The following is a 16,953-nucleotide window of genomic DNA, read 5'->3' as shown; positions in this document are numbered from 1 at the left end:
GGCTCTATCTCTTGCTCTCCTATCCCAGCCTGCATGCTGGTTTGCTGCACAGTGTGGCAGAATCCCTGCCAGGTCTGGATGTACCCCAGAAATAAGGCGATGGGGCTTAGTCTGGGCATGCAAAGAACCCAGAGTTGAGTGGTTATTGAGATCACTGAAAAGTCTCTCTCTAAACACCTTGGGCACAAGCAATGCTGATGTCATCATCAGCTCTAAAGTGGGATATAGGCTTCGGGAGTTTTTTTTAAGTCATCATTATTATAATTGCTAAAAAATAAACTTGGTCCAGGTGCAGACCCCAAGAAAGGCAGTTCAACTGGTTGAGCTCAAAGTTGTTAGTTGTCTTTCCTTGTGTTCTATCTCTTTGCCCCGTACACAGAAACAAAAGTCTGCACCCCTCACCCCCAACCAGATACTTCCCTCTTCCTCAAAGAAATAGTGCTTCTTGGGACAGATCTCTCCATGGGTCTATACCATCTCTGGATAGTACAAAACCCTCAGTTACTTGTGAAACAGACAAAAAGAAAAGTCCTAATTACTCATGGTTGGCTAAAATACTAAATGATCCTTTAAGAATTGCATGTAAGTAACTAGGAACCAAGTTATTCAGCTATCTATTTGCATGGCAGGCCCAGGTTGTTTAACAAGATGAAAGCAAAAACTTCCCTTTAGATCATTTGCATGAGTTTGTGTCTGAAAGCCATCAGCTTAAGAATACACTAATCAAATGTCTTCCAAAAATACCCACGAGCGCAACTCATTAAGGGATGTGCTCCATGAGAGTGTGTCACTAATATGGAAGGGAGATCATGGGAGGTAAGTGAGGGAGAAGTCTTTCTCAGACTTTGGAAGGAACTCAGATGCTCTTAATGGATCATTGGCAACAAAAGGGAGAGTGCAACTTTCAATTCTTGAATTTGATCATCTGCTGATAGTGCATACATTTAGTCTTTCAATTAGTCTTTACAAAATATTTCACAAAACTTTTTTTAACCTATAGAAATTTGTTTCTATACATTTGATATATTTTTATTGTATAAATTATTCTCATCTTTAGTGCCTTCTTTCAGCTTATAAATGGCAAAATAGACAATAAACAATCATAAAGCTAACCTCAGGTGGAATCCCCTCCTCTCAGTGAGGTCAGTCCTCCATATACTTGTGAATTTTATGAAATGCTCGTCTTTGTAGATGCCAGTCAGAGAAACTACACACTTATCCTTCCCTGATATTATGCCGTCTCCAAAGGGACTCCTTTCCTTTTTCCTTCTTTCTTTCTTTCGCTTGTTAAGAAATCAAAGGGTGTGCATAGTTATAAAATTCGAAGTGTACCAATTACAGATGTGGGTAATGGGAAGGTTGGTGAAGTTCAAGTGCTGGCAACTTTTCTTTAAAGCAAAAAACACAGACAGCTCAGCAGCTAAATCAGCTCTGGACATCTGCCGGGGTGAGGAGGCTGCCCATCTCTTGGCCAGAAAGCCCGTCAGAGGTTCATCCCTACACCTGGCACTTTGAGCAAACCAAAGCCTTCCTGCATACTGCAGTGTCTTTTCTGTCCCACCCTTTGGGCCCTCCGTTTCCTTCATGGCTTCACACAGTTTGTGTTGTACATTCATAAGAATTCACATTGACTGCAAAAACATAAATGCAACAAAAACATAAAAGCCTCCAAGTAGTATATTATATATATTTTGTTCTTCTAAATGCTCTTCTGTCATTGTTGGAGGTGCAGTAGCTAATTTATAACTTCTCCTTTGAGGGAATCCAGATGAAAGGCCCAGATTGCTCTTCAATAACAAGCTTGCATTGATTATATATATCTTCTAAGGTGTCTCCTTGGACAATAGCTAGAACAAAAGCAAACACAGCAGAGTCAGGAATCATTCCCCGGTTGGTGAAGAACAGCCATCAATCACACTGCAGAAGCTCGAACCAGTGACAGACAAACGCATCTGGAAGCTTCATATTACCTTTCCTTAGTAAGAAAAAAATGGAAAATTTACTTAAGCAAGATCACATCAGTGATTAAAAGAAAAGAAAATGCTTTCATTGCGTGTCTTAGATCAGGTAACAAGTGTACCACAGTCTTTCTACTTTTCTATGTGTCTGTCTGTAATTCTGGAAAATGAATCATTTATATATTTAAATTTTATGGGCGCCTACACTGCGCTAGGCATTGATCAATTTTCAGACTGATATCTCCCTGCTCATCAAAGAAAGTTGGTCTCATGTTCTGTATGCTGTAATTACTCTGGCAGGTGCAGAAATTTAGACATTTTAGACACAGAGGAAATAATAAGGTTTGGAGGCAACTTTAGTTAAACCCTTGAACCCCAAACCCTTTAATAGGAACCCCCATTCATTCTCCAAGTAATCCGGTAAACTGATATTTCACCATCACAGGGCTGCTCGTATTGAGAATGCCTTATGACAACTACTTATAAGAAACATAAATAAGGAAATATAAACACCCTGATAACCTGCATATTACCTAAAACACCAAGTCACCCGACAGTAGATTGAAGTACCTTTCATAATCTCCTTTGAACTAAAGTTATCTCACAGATAGATCTCCAAAACGTGTCAGCACTATCTATAGGACATTAGGGATTAAAAATTAATTGATACTGAAAAATAGTTTAGATCTTCAAAAACAACCCTGAGAATATATTGACTATTGTGTTTTCTTTTTTTTTTAATACTTTATTTTTATTCTATTTTATTTTTTTCTTGGTTAATCTTTTTTTTTTGAATTTTTTTTCAATATATGAAATTTATTGTCAAATTGGCTTCCATACAACACCCAGTGCTCATCCCAAAAGGTGCCCTCCTCAATACCCATCACCCACACTCCCCTCCCTCCCACCACCCATCAACCCTCAGTTTGTTCTCAGTTTTTAAGAGTCTCTTATGCTTTGACTCTCTCCCACTCTAACCTCTTTTTTTTTTTTTCCTTCCCCTCCCCCATGGGTTTCTGTTAAGTTTCTCAGAATCCACATAAGAGTGAAAACATATGGTATCTGTCTTTCTCTGTATGGCTTATTTCACTTAGCATCACACTCTCTGGTTCCATCCACGTTGCTACAAAGGGCCATATTTCATTCTTTCTCATTGCCACGTAGTACTCCATTGTGTATATAAACCACAGTTTCTTCATCCATTCATCAGTTGATGGACATTTAGGCTCTTTCCATAATTTTATTATATTTTATTTCTGATATGAACCACTGCTCAAAATGTGAATAATTTTGATCTGATATTTATACCTAGATGTTCTTTTAGGGTGACACATAATTAATACTTTTGTTACTGATAGAAATTTTACTTAAGATTACCTGATTCAACATATTTGCAAACTGCTAAGCCACTGGCATTGTCATATTCCGATTAAGATGAAAAATAAATCATGTAACTTCTCACAAGGAAATTCAGGAGGAAATTTCCTGCTTTAATTTTTTTTTTTTTTTTTTTTTTTTTTTTGTGAGAGAGAGAGGGAGGGAGAAAGAGTGAGGGAGGGAGAAAGGGAGAGAGAATCTTAAGCAGGCTCCACGCTCAGGGTAGAGCCCAACTCAGAGTTCAATCTCCAGATGGTGAGATGGTGAACCACCCAAGGAATTTCTTGTTTCTAAGCCATTTGTTGTTGTAAGGCAAACTCCACACAGTTTGATTACTCTTTGGATTCGGTCAGTGTTTCATGAAAGTAAGGATAGAGAACCCAGGATACCTGGGGCAAGAAAATCTTCTCTATTCCCCAAACTTAATGTTTCTAAGGACATGTTTAAAAAGAAAAAGGAAAAAGGGGGCATGTGGGTGGCTAAGTCACTTAAACATCCAATTCTTAATTTCAGCTCAGGTCATGATCTTAATGGTTGTGGGAATGAGCCCTGGGTCTGGATCTGCACTGAGCAGGGAGCCTGCTTGGGATTGTCCCTCTCTCCCTCTCTCTCTGCCCCTCCCCTGCTCGTGTACACGTCTCTCTCTCAAAGTAAATAAACATTTAATAAAAAAGTAAAGGAAAAAAGTCTTGCATTGGGACTTGACATAGAATTAATGGAAACACTGGGAAGTGTTTCATGATCATGTTCAAGTGCTGCTAACGGGAACACAGACCTGCAGGTCACTGAAGCAGAGAATGGAGCCCTGAGACTGCTTCTCATGAGTCACCACTTTGGATGCTGCCTATTTGAGCCCTAAAAGTTTCTTTTTTTTAAAGCTTTCTGTTGATATCAGGGAGATAGTCTAATGAGGTACCAAATCCCTAAAATCTTCTTAATAGCAGGAGATAGCTCAGTGCCATATGTGACTCATGGTTTTGGGTAGGGCCAGTGGGAACTTGGAAACTGGCTGCAGTTGAATCCAAAGAAGAGAGAACCCAAAGTTCTGGATCAGATAGGTAAAGCAGAGGGAAATTAGGGCTTCTCTGTGGGAAGGTTTTAGGGCCAGGTATACCAAGCCTGGACTCCTCTCTAAATGCCAAATGTCAGACAGTTGATTGTTTCCCTCAGAGTACAAGGGTAAATGAACTTACCTGTAAAATATTCTCCAAATTCCTGTTCTAGCTTAATTGCACGATCATAGGTTTTCTTTGCTTGTTCCTCTGTTAGACGTTTATTCATCTCCCTGGGAAAATGAGGTTTTGGTATTAGAACATACGGGGAAGTACCTGACAAATCCTGACAAATTAAAATATGTGGCAAAAATGAATCCTGCAGGAGGCACAGTAATCTTAGCAGCTTCCTAGTCCTCATTTGGGATTCTTCTTTGCGGAAATAATTTCAGCAATGAGGACCCCCTCCCAGAGAGCTCACTCTCTTGGTTCCATCCTGGAACCGAGATTGATGCAGAATCTATCTGTTTATGATTTTCTGTCACTGGTTCCTGTTCTGTTCCTGTTCCTGTTCCTGTTCTGTCCTCTGCAGTCACACAGAGTGGGATGAAACCTCTTCCCTCCATGACAGCCACCGGGTCTTAAAATCAAGTGCTCATGTGTCCTTTGAGGCTACCACTCCTTCAGAATAAACTGTCCTACTTCATTCATCTGTACTCTCATTGGATGTGATTTCCAAATCCTAACCTTCCTGGTTACTCTTTGGACTTTTTGGCTGCCTTGATCTGTCTTAAATATGGGACATAGATTTGAATGAAATCTTCCAGGGGTGGTCAGAAGTGGGAGAAGAGATGGAGAGAAGGGAAGGGACATCACAGCATTTTGTACCTCATCACATCTGAGAGAACTAGACTTGACTGTTGGCAGGTCCTGCTTTCACAGAAACCTTTGATTTCTCCACTCTCTGTCCTCCCCAAGGGCTGTGGCTCATCATCAGTGTGTAACAGGAAATGCGTGGAGTGGAGAAACAAGTGCTTCCTGAGAAAATATTACAGGCCCCTTAGGCATGTGTACTTTCAGGCCAAAGAAGCATTCTGCCACTCTCCCTGCTCAATTTCTGCAAAGGGTGAGTCCCCTCTATAGAAACAAGAGCCCTGAACTTCTCTGTTTTTGTAATCAGTTGGCTTTACAAGGATCTGCTGAAGGAGGTGTGAATAAATGGACAGAGAGAGAGAATGTAACAATCAAATGTGCTGGGAGAAAATATTTTCAAATAGATTATAATCAAGCAACCTACATAGGGAGCCAGGGTAGAGGATCTTGGTAAGAATCTCCAGTGTTGACTTTGTCTTGTTGCTCTTCTGATAGGAGAATGGGCTATAAAGGCATTATCCCTGGGATTCTCTCTGTGTCCCTTTTTTTCTGTCAGTCTCTCAACGATGGTGTATATAAGTGATCCTTAATCATTGTGAGATTATTTAAGTCCAACCTAGGCTCAAGGATAAATTGAGTGGGAAGGAAATGGAAAAATAATCCAATCTCCTGATTCCTACTTAGCAGCAGCTTTATCTTTCCATGTCCTCTAGGTGTTAAAATTCTTTGCCTACCCAACAAGCTGTACTTCACTAAATAAAAATGATATTGTCTTCCCATTTTTTCTTAATCAAAGACATTTTATTAACCAAAGACTGACAATTCTTTCCTCTGATAATCATATGAATACCAGTGTGGCTGTGATGGGCTGATAAAAGTCTAGCCAAGAGTGAAGATAACTTGGTTGGCCCACTGGGATGCATCACAGGGGCACATAGAATATCGAAAGCATTGCTGCCTTTGCATGCCACTGAAGAAGCCAGAGATTAGGGTATGGGACAGGTGGATTTAGAGCAAGTAGCTGTGGCCTGAAGTAATAAAGAGACTTGTGAAGGTAAAAGAGGAGATCTGCTGTCTGAACTCAAAGTTTTGGAGTTCTTTTAAAACAATTTTAGTCAAATAGACTTACCATTATACCAAGACTTTCCTAAGAGGGTTATTTAGAAAAAAAATTAAAGAACTAAAGTCAGACATTAACATGATTTTAGACATGATCTGATGGCTGCAGTATAAAAAAGTAGCAATTTCCTGAACTCTTGATGTTGAAATAAAGTCATCTCGTCCCGAGGGATGGTATCTACAATTCTTCTCCCAAACAGCACCAGCCCCAGAAGCTGAGAGTGCATGTCACCTTTGGGTACAGAAGATGCTGGGCTAAACCCAGGGATACTTTTCATAGAAGTATAGGGTTTTGTTCCAGATGTCAAGAAGTCATGTGGTTCTGGACCTCTTTTGACTTGCCTGCCTCATGCTAGCCTGTGTTCTTAAAATTCCCTTTGCACTTACTGTAGCCATGACTGAATTTAGATTTTTATCCTCTAATATATCATCTATTATATACTTTGTCTCCTTGCCTAATTTGCGAGTTCTTTGAGGGCAGAGACCAGGGCTTGTTCATTAGCATGTGTCATGGGGTCTGGCTCAAGACTTATTTGTTGAATGAGTAAGTGAATGGATGAATGGAGAACTGGACAAATAAACATAATTATGATACAGTTGAAGACAGCAGTAAACATGGGTCACTGTGGGAGCAAGAAGGCAAAAACAGATTGGGGGTGGCAAGGTAAAGAGACACAGGAAGCTTCACACTACCATGGCATGGGGGTGAGGAACGGAAGTGGCACAGCGGCACGCTATAAAAAGAACATCTCTTTTATACACGCCCTTGATTTTATGCTCCTCTGAAGAATCAGCTATGTATGTACTAATAAGCTTTGTGGTTTGATGTGGATAATGTACTTGAGAAATAATGTGTGTGATGATGTGTCAATGCCTAAATGTGACAGCCGCCATGCTTTTGTTCCAGTTGACCTAGCATTCACTCCTCCCCGGGGAATCGGCAATTCATGCTAGCTTTGCTCCTAAAGTAAAACCCGTGGAAAAGAGTGAACTGGAAAGTAAACATCCAGCCTTTAATAATAAGATCACATTGGTTTGAATGTCACCATTACTGCACTCGAGATTCACGAATATGGCTGCAGCAAATTATGTCGGATTCATGATCTCATTGTGGAAGCCAGCCTTCAGTATGTTTAATTTTCCTTGGTGATAAGTGTCTGTGACAGTGCCTCAGGCAAAACTAAATAAGTCATCTCATAGTTATGGAAGGAAGTAGACCTTCTCCCACCGAGCACCAGATGGGAATGTCTCCCAATATCACACTAAAGCAAATGTGCCAAGGTTGTTTCTCCCTCAGGCTTCACTTCCCTGGGAAGCCATTTATCTCACTGTGTATTTATGATGTGAAAAACTATTTTTATATTTCTGAAACAGGACTTTAAGATGTTATTCCCCAAAGGTGAGGGCCATTTTTCTATTCTTCATAATGTTGGCATTGCTAATACTATTTATAAAGCTCTTTGCAGATTATAAATCATTTTTACATCATGAAATTCATGGTTGCTTAATTTACTTTGTTCACTACCCAACCCAGTATCCCATATGAAGAGAAATGTGATGCAGGTTATCAAGGATAATACTATCAAGAACTAGTATCTTATCATCAACACATGTTTTTCCATGTACCAGCTATGGGCAAAGCTCTTTATGTTATAATTTAACACTTAAATTCTTGGGGCAGAAGGCACTTCAATGACCTCTTGATTTTATTTCTTCATCCTGGGAAGAACTTTTGTCCATCTTTTATTTATGGGAATAAATACGTCTCTGGCGATTTCCCCAGAGGCTGACTGTGTATTTAACTTAATTCTCTTAGGTTGCAATTCTAGCTACTGAAGCTTGCTTTGCTTCTTCACTCTTCGAGAAGACATGGAACAGCTGGCTGATACCTTTTGCAAGTAATTGTTTCACCTCTGGGATTATGTAATTTCCTTTTCTTCTTTCCATGCACCCTGTTTTCCAGTCTCTGGTTCACTTCTGGACCCGGTCAAATGCTCTAAGATCTTGAGGCCCAACTGGAGGCACATTTGAGCAAAATTGTTGCAACAGACACACTGGCATTATCTCTTGTGGCCTCTTGGAAAAGGTAGTTTATAAGTTTTGTAATGATAAAATTCCTTTTACAATAAAATAACTTAAAATTTTTAACAGTTATAATAGCTACTGTTTATTGAATGCTTACCATATGCTAAAGACCAAATGGAGAACTTTGCATTCATAATCATGTTTAACCTTTGTAGTAGCTGTGAGGTACACATTATTACCTAGTTTAGGTAATAGGTACATATTATGCCTAGTTTAGAGGAGAGGAACTAAATCTGACAGAGGTCAAGCAGCTTGCTGAGGTCACATAACTGATCAGAGGCCAAGGGAAAAAAAACCACACCTAGCCTGACCCATTTTCAAGTCCCTGCTCATAGCCTCTTTGCTCTGCTACTTTTTTTGGCTGCCACAGCCTCGCATTTGTTTGAGAGTTGTCTAGAAAGCAAAGCCAACAATTTGTACCAAATTGCCACTGAAAATATGTTACTTTATAGTAAGGTTGTGAGTATTTGCCCAATTTGTTTACTGATTTTTTGAAGGAAGATATTTTGTCAGTCCTCTGAACAATAAAAAGAACAACAAAAAAATCTGAGTCATACACATTTGCCTGATTCATAAACATGCACTGGTATGGAGCTATTGGTGTGAGTTACAGAAGTGTTACTGCCATGTTGCTAAGAAAACTCCCTTTTAAGGACAGTGGTTTACAGACATGAGGTTTTAATTAAGAAATAAAAGAATTATCTGCTAGAAAAAAATGAAATGTCAATAGAAAGAGTCTAAAATACTGTCTGTTCCCTCTAGAAAAACCCACACATTTAAAAAGATTTACTAATGGAACTGCTTTCAGAAGAAAGAGACAAGCAAAGATGATTGCTTCCTCACATTTGAAAACCCAACCAAACCAACATACCTTTAAAACAACAAAACAAAACAAGCCAAAGAAAAAAAAAATCACACACACACACACACACACACACGCAAAACAACTTGTGAAATGAAAATAAAAATCAAGAAGCATTAGGAAAGACATGTTAGGGAATTACTGACGTTATGTCTCTAGAGGTCCAAAAACATTTTAATGTATTTTTTAAAAAGGAAATGCTTTAAAAAATCAACAATGGAACTTCTGACTTATAAGCATTTGTGACAAAGAGCTGTTAGCAATTTGCTGTGTTACGTGGAACAGGCCGCTGGGTGACAGCCTCCTGTGCACTCCACTTACATGAGAGGTTCCAGAGATTTGGGCTTAATGAAGATGGCAATGGGATAGAGCTGGGCAACTTGTAACCGCTTGATAGCATTTCCTGACACATCAAGTATACAGTGTTTGCCCTGGTAGAAAGAGAAGAAAAATATGGAGTTAATCCAGAAAGAATGATCATAATCCAACCAAAACAAACAAACAAACAAACAAACAAACAAAAAAAGTAAGTGTGTCTTAGAGGAAGGTAAGGGATACTGAATTCCTAAAGGTTGAAAAAAGATCATTGCAAAGCATAAATGAAAGTTGACATACAGGGTCATCATCGAATACTTTTGATAACTCCTATTTATGATTCCTTTACTAAGCGCCTGCCACTGGGATAGAGATTTTACATGTGTTATCTCAGTTAGCTTAATTTTCTGAAATAAATATCTGATGTTTCACACAAAGAAGATATGTGGCATTATGTAATGTGACTGGGTCCACGCACATGGAGCTGTCATAATCCATCTCTGAAGACAACTATCAACAAGAAATTCCCAAATCTATGAGATAGGTATTATCAGCCACATTTTTACAGAAGATAAGACTAAGGCTTAGAAATAATATGTAACTTGCCAAAATCTTAGTGCTAGAAGAAATCAAACCCAAGTCTTGAAGCATTGACAGAATTGTTGGTTGGAATCAATAGATACCTCAATGCTTTACCCTGACCAATGTTGAATCTAAAAGAATGGTAATCACGTGAATTTGGAACAATTCCATAAACATTTGTTGAGCGATTTTATGTGTCCTGCCCTGGATATGCTCAATCTAGTATAGCCAAGGACAGACACCTAAAGAGTTACCTTAACTATTTTATCTTAAGTGCTGAGAGAGAGTGTATGCACTGTGCATATAAATTTCTTGTTTGTTAAATGAAAACCCTATTACATATAGCACACCTCATTTAACTTGGCTTCCACTGCAATGAGTTCTCAGAGCAAGGAGTTGCTTGCTTTATAAAGTATTTCTGGAAAAGTAGATACATTTGCCAAATATGATATTCTGACTCCCGGGGAGAAATGGCCTCATTACGCTGAGGCCAGAAGAACTTTACAAAAGAAGAGAAAAAACATATTGTGCAGATAGGAACAGTCCTAAATCAATAACGGGGGATTAAAAACTGTATAAGAGTTTCACGTGTATTACCCACGTGAAAACAAAGAGACCCCAATGAATACCTGAGCTCTTCTAGGAGAAACATACCAAGATGGTTCAACCCTATATCACTTAAGTAATTGCAAGTTTGCTATTTGTGAAAGACAGCAGCTATACAAGATGTCTAAATGCTGTTTGATTATTCACTGGCCAGAACTTTTCAAGTTAACAAAGGTTATATCTACATTTCAAAGGGGAGAACAGATGTAATAATCAGGAAAATGGTTAGAAACAATATGATGAAGCTCATAGAACCTAATTTTTGAGAGATAGGAAGAGACACAGCTTTCTTCCTGTATTCTCAGATAGACATTAAAATTTCTTCTTTAATTTTTTATCAGTACATCAAAAAGTTGTGTCAAATCAAATAAAATCAACCCAACAAGTATGAATTGTATAACAAATGTATTGGTTCTTAACTCTTTTCTTTTCTCTCATAAAATAAATCCTCTGTGTTGACAGATTAGGAACACTCTACAGGCAGATCTTTTTTTTTTTTTTTTTGATAGAGAAAGAGAGCTTTTGCAAAATAGGAGAGAAGGAGGAAAGATGGGGGAGGGGCAGAGGGGCAGAGAATCTTAAGCAGGCTCCACACTTAGCACAGAACCCAAAGTGGGGTGCAAACTCACGAACCATGAGATAATGACCTGAGCTGAAGTTGAGTTGGATGCTTAATTGACTGAGCCACCCAGACACCCCTCTCTATCTATAGGCAGATCTTAAAGCCACATTCAAGTGCCTTCCTATCCTGTTTTCTCTTGAACATTCTCTTCTTTTCTAAGCCTTCGATATTACCAGCAAGAAGGGAATTGCAGTATTCAAACCCCACTAAGTTGAAATTTCTGCCTAGCCCTCTTCATCTACCTACTCCTCCACCAAGAGAGTGTCAAGTTTTCAGGGAGATAAAATGTAACTCCTGCTAACAAAAAGAATTGAGGTTCCTGATCTAAACAACCAAGAGTAACAAAGCTTCCTTAATAAATTCAAAGCTGTTTACTGGGGCCAAAGATGAGTGAGTCAAGGACAAAGTGAATTTCCATAAACTTCAAGCTGTTAATTGCCTTTAGGTTTATAACACCTTCCTCCCCACAAGTCAGTCAGCATACTTTACTGAGATTAGAACAAAGATTAATGACCTTGATCTAAAGTGATTCTCTGCTTAGAGGTCTTAAAAGGAATATTTAATCAAAATTTACACCTGCAATCAGGAAAGAGTAATGACCAAACAATGCAGTTTGCCACCTGGGAACCTTCTTTAGGGGAGGTATAAGATGATTGGTGAACATACCCTTTCTGCTACAAATCTCACAGACTGCACACTAGTTCCATATAAATTGTCATTGTACTGGCCAGCTTCTATAAACTTGTGCTCTTGGATATCTTTCTCCATTTGTTCTCTGGAAATGACAAAGTGATAGTCTCTGCCATCCACCTCATAGTCCCGCTTTGGCCTCGTAGTATCTATATAAAACAAAAGTAATAAAATTAAGGTAATTTATATTCATAAATGTCCTTTACAGTTATTTTCTTTACCATACCCCCAACACAGATATACAAAAATATGTAATATGACATAGTAACAGGTACCAGTTAGCCTCTCACCGTAAGCAACTACAAAATTAGACAAAGTATATGGAACAGCCATTGCCAGGCATCAGACAACAGGCAACACAAGGCTGTGATCTTGAGAGAGGAGAAACCCACGAGGGGAACTCTATATTCATTCCACCTCCGTTTCCAAGAGGGAGGTCTAGGGCTTATATACTGCTAGGAGACACCGGAGTTCACTCAGAACCGGGCATTTGGTTGAGTACCTGAAAAGGCCAAAATTTAGAAGGAGACTCTAGATTTATTCTAAACCTACCTTCACATAGTGTGTAACCAAGTCATAACTGAAGAAGGTGATTTGCCAGTAAATTATTATCAGCCAGAACAAAAACAATATTCTATAAAGAAAGATAACCAAATCTGGACTGTCAGTAATGTAGTATCACAATGTCCAATACACAATTAAAGATTATGGGACATGCAAAACAACAACAACAACAACAAAAACAAGAAAGTGTGTCATATAACCAGTAGGGAGAAAAAAATGGATATACAGTAAAAACATATTTAGGGGTTTAAAAAGATGTAAAATGAGATCATCACACTTAAGGTGAGACTAAAAGTCAACTCTAACCATGGTTAGAGGTGGTTAAACTTCTTGGTAAGAAGAGAAGGGAAAACAATTTATCAGTATAAATAAAAGTTGTTAAAATATTTCCAATCTTTGATTCAGGTACTCTCTTCCTAGGAATCTATCTTAAAAATTATCAAAGATTCAGATATAAATTTATCCGTATAGATATTCATTATATTAATTTATAAATTACAAATAATAATTATAACATAATTACAACTAGAGAAAAGTAGAGACATCCCCAAATACTCATAAATGAGGAATGATTAATTATGATATAATTTAAAATATTTATATGAAATTTCAAATACTTTAAAAATACTTTTAAGCCAAAAAAAATTGTGTACATCCAAAATGTACACAATCAGAGGAGAAAATGTGTGCATAGAAAGAAGGACTAGGTAAAAATCTATGAAAATATTAACAATGATGTTATCTCTGGATCCTATGTCAAATTCTGTATATTTTTTATTTTCTTGTTTAACTTTCTTTTTGGCATTTTCCAAGTTTTGTACAATGAACACACATTAGTTATCGTAAAATAGTGCTATTAAAACAAGAGAAAGAGCACAAGGTAGAGGGAAAAGTAGGAATGGTGTTTAAGGACCGTCTGGGTTTTTTTCTTTCCAAAGTGGGGAAACACACTGGAGGCCGCTATGAATGGAGTAGGGTTTGTCTGGATCGTTTATGTCTGGACACCTTCTCAAGATATTCTCTGTGGCAGGATCCTTTCCCAGAGTCCTTGCTGGAATAGTTTCATGACATACAGCAATCACCCTAGCTCCCCTCTGTGAACTCACACACATGCAACTCCTGCTATTGTTAGGTATTCTGGGTGACATCTGCAGTGCTGAGGTGTTAGAGATACTTCAAAGCATACAAAAAGCTTAAAAATGTGGAATGAGAAAAAATATTTGTTGGAATCAGATTTAAGAGCTCAATTATCTAATAAATTGAAATTACCTGGTGGGGGGAGGTTCTGTTTACACACACACACACACACACACACACACACACAGAAGGCCTCTACACATATCTATGTGACACAGTGGCAGTAGTGGGTGAATGGGAAGGTGTGGTGCATGGGAGGAGGTAGAGCAGATGGATCCTTAGAGGGCTATAAACAGAGGGACCAGAAGACCTGATGATTGTCCATAAGGACGAGAAAGCAGATTAAAGTCCACAATGGCCTGCAGCATAGATTAAGGTTTTATACACCTTCTTGTCTTCATCCTCTCAATACCTTAGACTGTTATCACACATGTTTTGGGATTGACACATGGCCCTAAGTCATCCTGAGATGATTTTAATATATGGCTTTGTTTCTGATCTCTCTTATTCTATGGGAAAAGATGCTTCCATGGCATTTCAATCAATTTATAAGAACATACTGATGACTATCAATAATCTTATGCTATTTTAAATGCTATGGGAATTATAAAGAAAGTATTTATCTTGCCTCCTAGGGGACCACAGTCAGTTTGGAGAACATATTATGCTCACTAAATAGAGAACAATATATGGCTGCACTGATGAAAAGCGTTAAGCAGAGAAAATTAAGTAAGGTGCTCAGATTAAAAAAAGATGCTCAGATAATATGTAACTGACAGTATTGCATCAGTGGAGAGACCATCAGAGGAACAGAATTATACCTTATCGTCTCAAAAGGAGTCGAGCTTTTCTTCTAACAAGATGAGAAATGATACTTACGAGGCACACAGGAGCCAAATTTATCAGGGAATTCAGATATCAAGTCATCATTGATCCGATCCTTCATGGGACCCAGGATAATCACTGGCCGGGTATAGTTTACTGCAAAGAGGAAAGGGAAGAGGCAAATGAGGAGGAAGACTTGGACATGACTGCAAAACTGTTCTGCATGGGTGAGTGCTAAGGCAAAAATGCCAAACAGAACTGGTGTGGGCGTTACTTCATTGGATGAATTGCCCATACAGCCCTGCATGAGAAATTGATGTTCAACATTCAGTATATTGGCTGTGCCTACTTTCTGGAATTTACCAATAGGGAAAAGCAACTGCAGTGTCTGTCAATGAAAAGAAACATCTGGAAGAGTTTTGCTTACTCTCAGGTTTTGCCTTACAATGTCAAAACAACTACTGAATTTAGTCAATTGAGTGGGTGAAAAAAGATTCCAAAGCAGCTGTTTGGCCATTGTTTAGATAATGACTTTAAGAAGCAATTGTTAGTATAATGACACCTTATGTTTTTATAATTTCTTTTCCTCAGCTCCAAATGCTCTCTATTCTCTTCTGGGGTTTTCCTAATTCTTTTGTATCATGAGGTTAGAAAGAACTCTAAAGTCCATTTGGTACAACTCCTCCTCGATGCTTCAATCTTCTCAGCAATATGCTTGTCAATAGCCATTAGCCTCCCAGAAAAAGAAATACAGGCTTCTGGAGCAGCCCAGAAGATGGCTTGTATCTTAGGACAGGTCTGCTAGAAAGCCTTTCTCAATTCTAAGTGGACGTCAGTCTCCCAGGAGATTTTATCCATTTGTCCTTTAGGTGGGGCTTTTTAGTGATTCGATGGGCTCCTTCCACTTAGGACCACTCATCTGGAGGGTAGCTCCATCCTCGTGGGAGCTGTCCCTGCCCATGCTTAGCAGGGAAGTTGTTTGATGATAGAGTCAATGAGAAAGCAGAGACTAGTCTGGGGACAGTGGAGCATTAGGCAGAGTTTATCATCCTTAGTCCTTCACTCTTTGGCTGCTATAATGATGTCACCTGATGTGGCCTGGAAATCAGGAACCAGAGCATGCTGGGAAACTTACTTTCTTGCCTTGTGACAGGCTCATAAGAAAGAATGAAGTCTTCTTGCCCTCCTGAGAAGAGAAGAAAGGAAAATTACAGTGAACTAACAACCAGTCATATACCACACACCACAGCTACAAGCCCTGCTCTGAAACACAGGAAATAGACACAGTTCAGGGGTCATTTTCCTTGCTCTCTCTCCTTGAGCCATCCCCCCAAATCCCTTCATCATCCTCATAAAACTCTTTAGCACTATTATAGTATCAGGTTATTGATGGTCATAACTCTAAGCAATGACTGGAGGCTAACTACCTACAGTTCAGCAGGGCAGTGACCTATGAGACTGCCTTCTTTCTGATGCTGAGAAGTGGAGTCCCTATTACTTATAATGAAACCATTCAGTTCTAGGAGAGGTCCATCCAATAGTTTGTTTCCACATTATCAGAATTCCTGGACCTGATATTTCATTTTCTATTTAATTTCCCAAAAAAGCACATTGTTCAAAAGCAAGTGTCTGCTTGATTCATTTATGTTGCAAAAACTTCATCAGCATATACCATGGGACACAGAAGATTTTATTGTAATGGCAATTCATTAAGAAAATGCTGGATCAGTTCAAGGAGATAAAAAATTGAGGAGGCCTCTAAATCACTGATTAGAATCACTGCTAAATCTAGCCTTAAAACTTTGGAAAGAGAACTAAGGAAGACAACGTAATAAAAGTGTCAGCCCCTCCAATGACATTTACTTCAGGCCTTCTGATTCACAGTGAGGCTCAAGTCAACAAATAACTATGGAAAGTTAATTGGTTTTAGGCTATTATTTTTTCAAACATGTGTTTCACCCAGTTGATGAACTGGGCATGAGATTAGCCTGATTCAGCTGTGAACCCAGAAGGGTCTACTCTTTTCTCCTCATTAGGCCCAGTACTGATAGCCTTTTGATACAGAAATAGTTTAGAGCTATTGGAAAGGACTTCCTGTATGCTGTTCTGTAGAGGAGTGTTTTAGGAGGTATTTTTTCCTGAGACCAAAGGGCCATGCATCTCATTGCTTTCCCTTCTCAACCCCCTAGATATACATTCCATCTGTCAATATCATGTGCTCCTCCTTCAATAACTACGGAATCAGGAAAAGTGAGTTAATTTCATAAAAGGAATTAATATTTACAAACAGTTTTGATGACAACTAATTTAGGAGGTATTAGGCAATATATGGATAAAGCTGTGAAG

General features: G+C 38.7%; 1 protein-coding gene across 3 annotated transcripts in view; it reads right to left on the bottom strand.

The window, feature by feature from the left end:
- Positions 1-1,515: 1,515 nt before the first annotated feature.
- The window catches only part of LOC122201112 (disks large homolog 2-like), a 1,368,059-nt gene continuing 1,352,621 nt past the window's right edge, over positions 1,516-16,953 (bottom strand). For all 3 annotated transcript variants that reach the window (XM_042907026.1, XM_042907024.1, XM_042907025.1), the window contains 6 exons: positions 15,743-15,793; positions 14,662-14,763; positions 12,058-12,230; positions 9,588-9,697; positions 4,529-4,620; positions 1,516-1,847 (listed from right to left, as the gene is read on the bottom strand). In XM_042907026.1, the coding sequence (XP_042762960.1) occupies positions 1,741-1,847; positions 4,529-4,620; positions 9,588-9,697; positions 12,058-12,230; positions 14,662-14,763; positions 15,743-15,793 (635 nt within the window). In that variant the 3' untranslated portion in view covers positions 1,516-1,740. The remainder of the gene's footprint in view (positions 1,848-4,528; positions 4,621-9,587; positions 9,698-12,057; positions 12,231-14,661; positions 14,764-15,742; positions 15,794-16,953) is intronic.

This window comes from Panthera leo, chromosome D1 (genome assembly GCF_018350215.1).
Source record: "Panthera leo isolate Ple1 chromosome D1, P.leo_Ple1_pat1.1, whole genome shotgun sequence".
Classification (NCBI taxonomy): domain Eukaryota; kingdom Metazoa; phylum Chordata; class Mammalia; order Carnivora; family Felidae; genus Panthera; species Panthera leo.
This window is presented reverse-complemented; position numbering and strand designations above follow the sequence as displayed.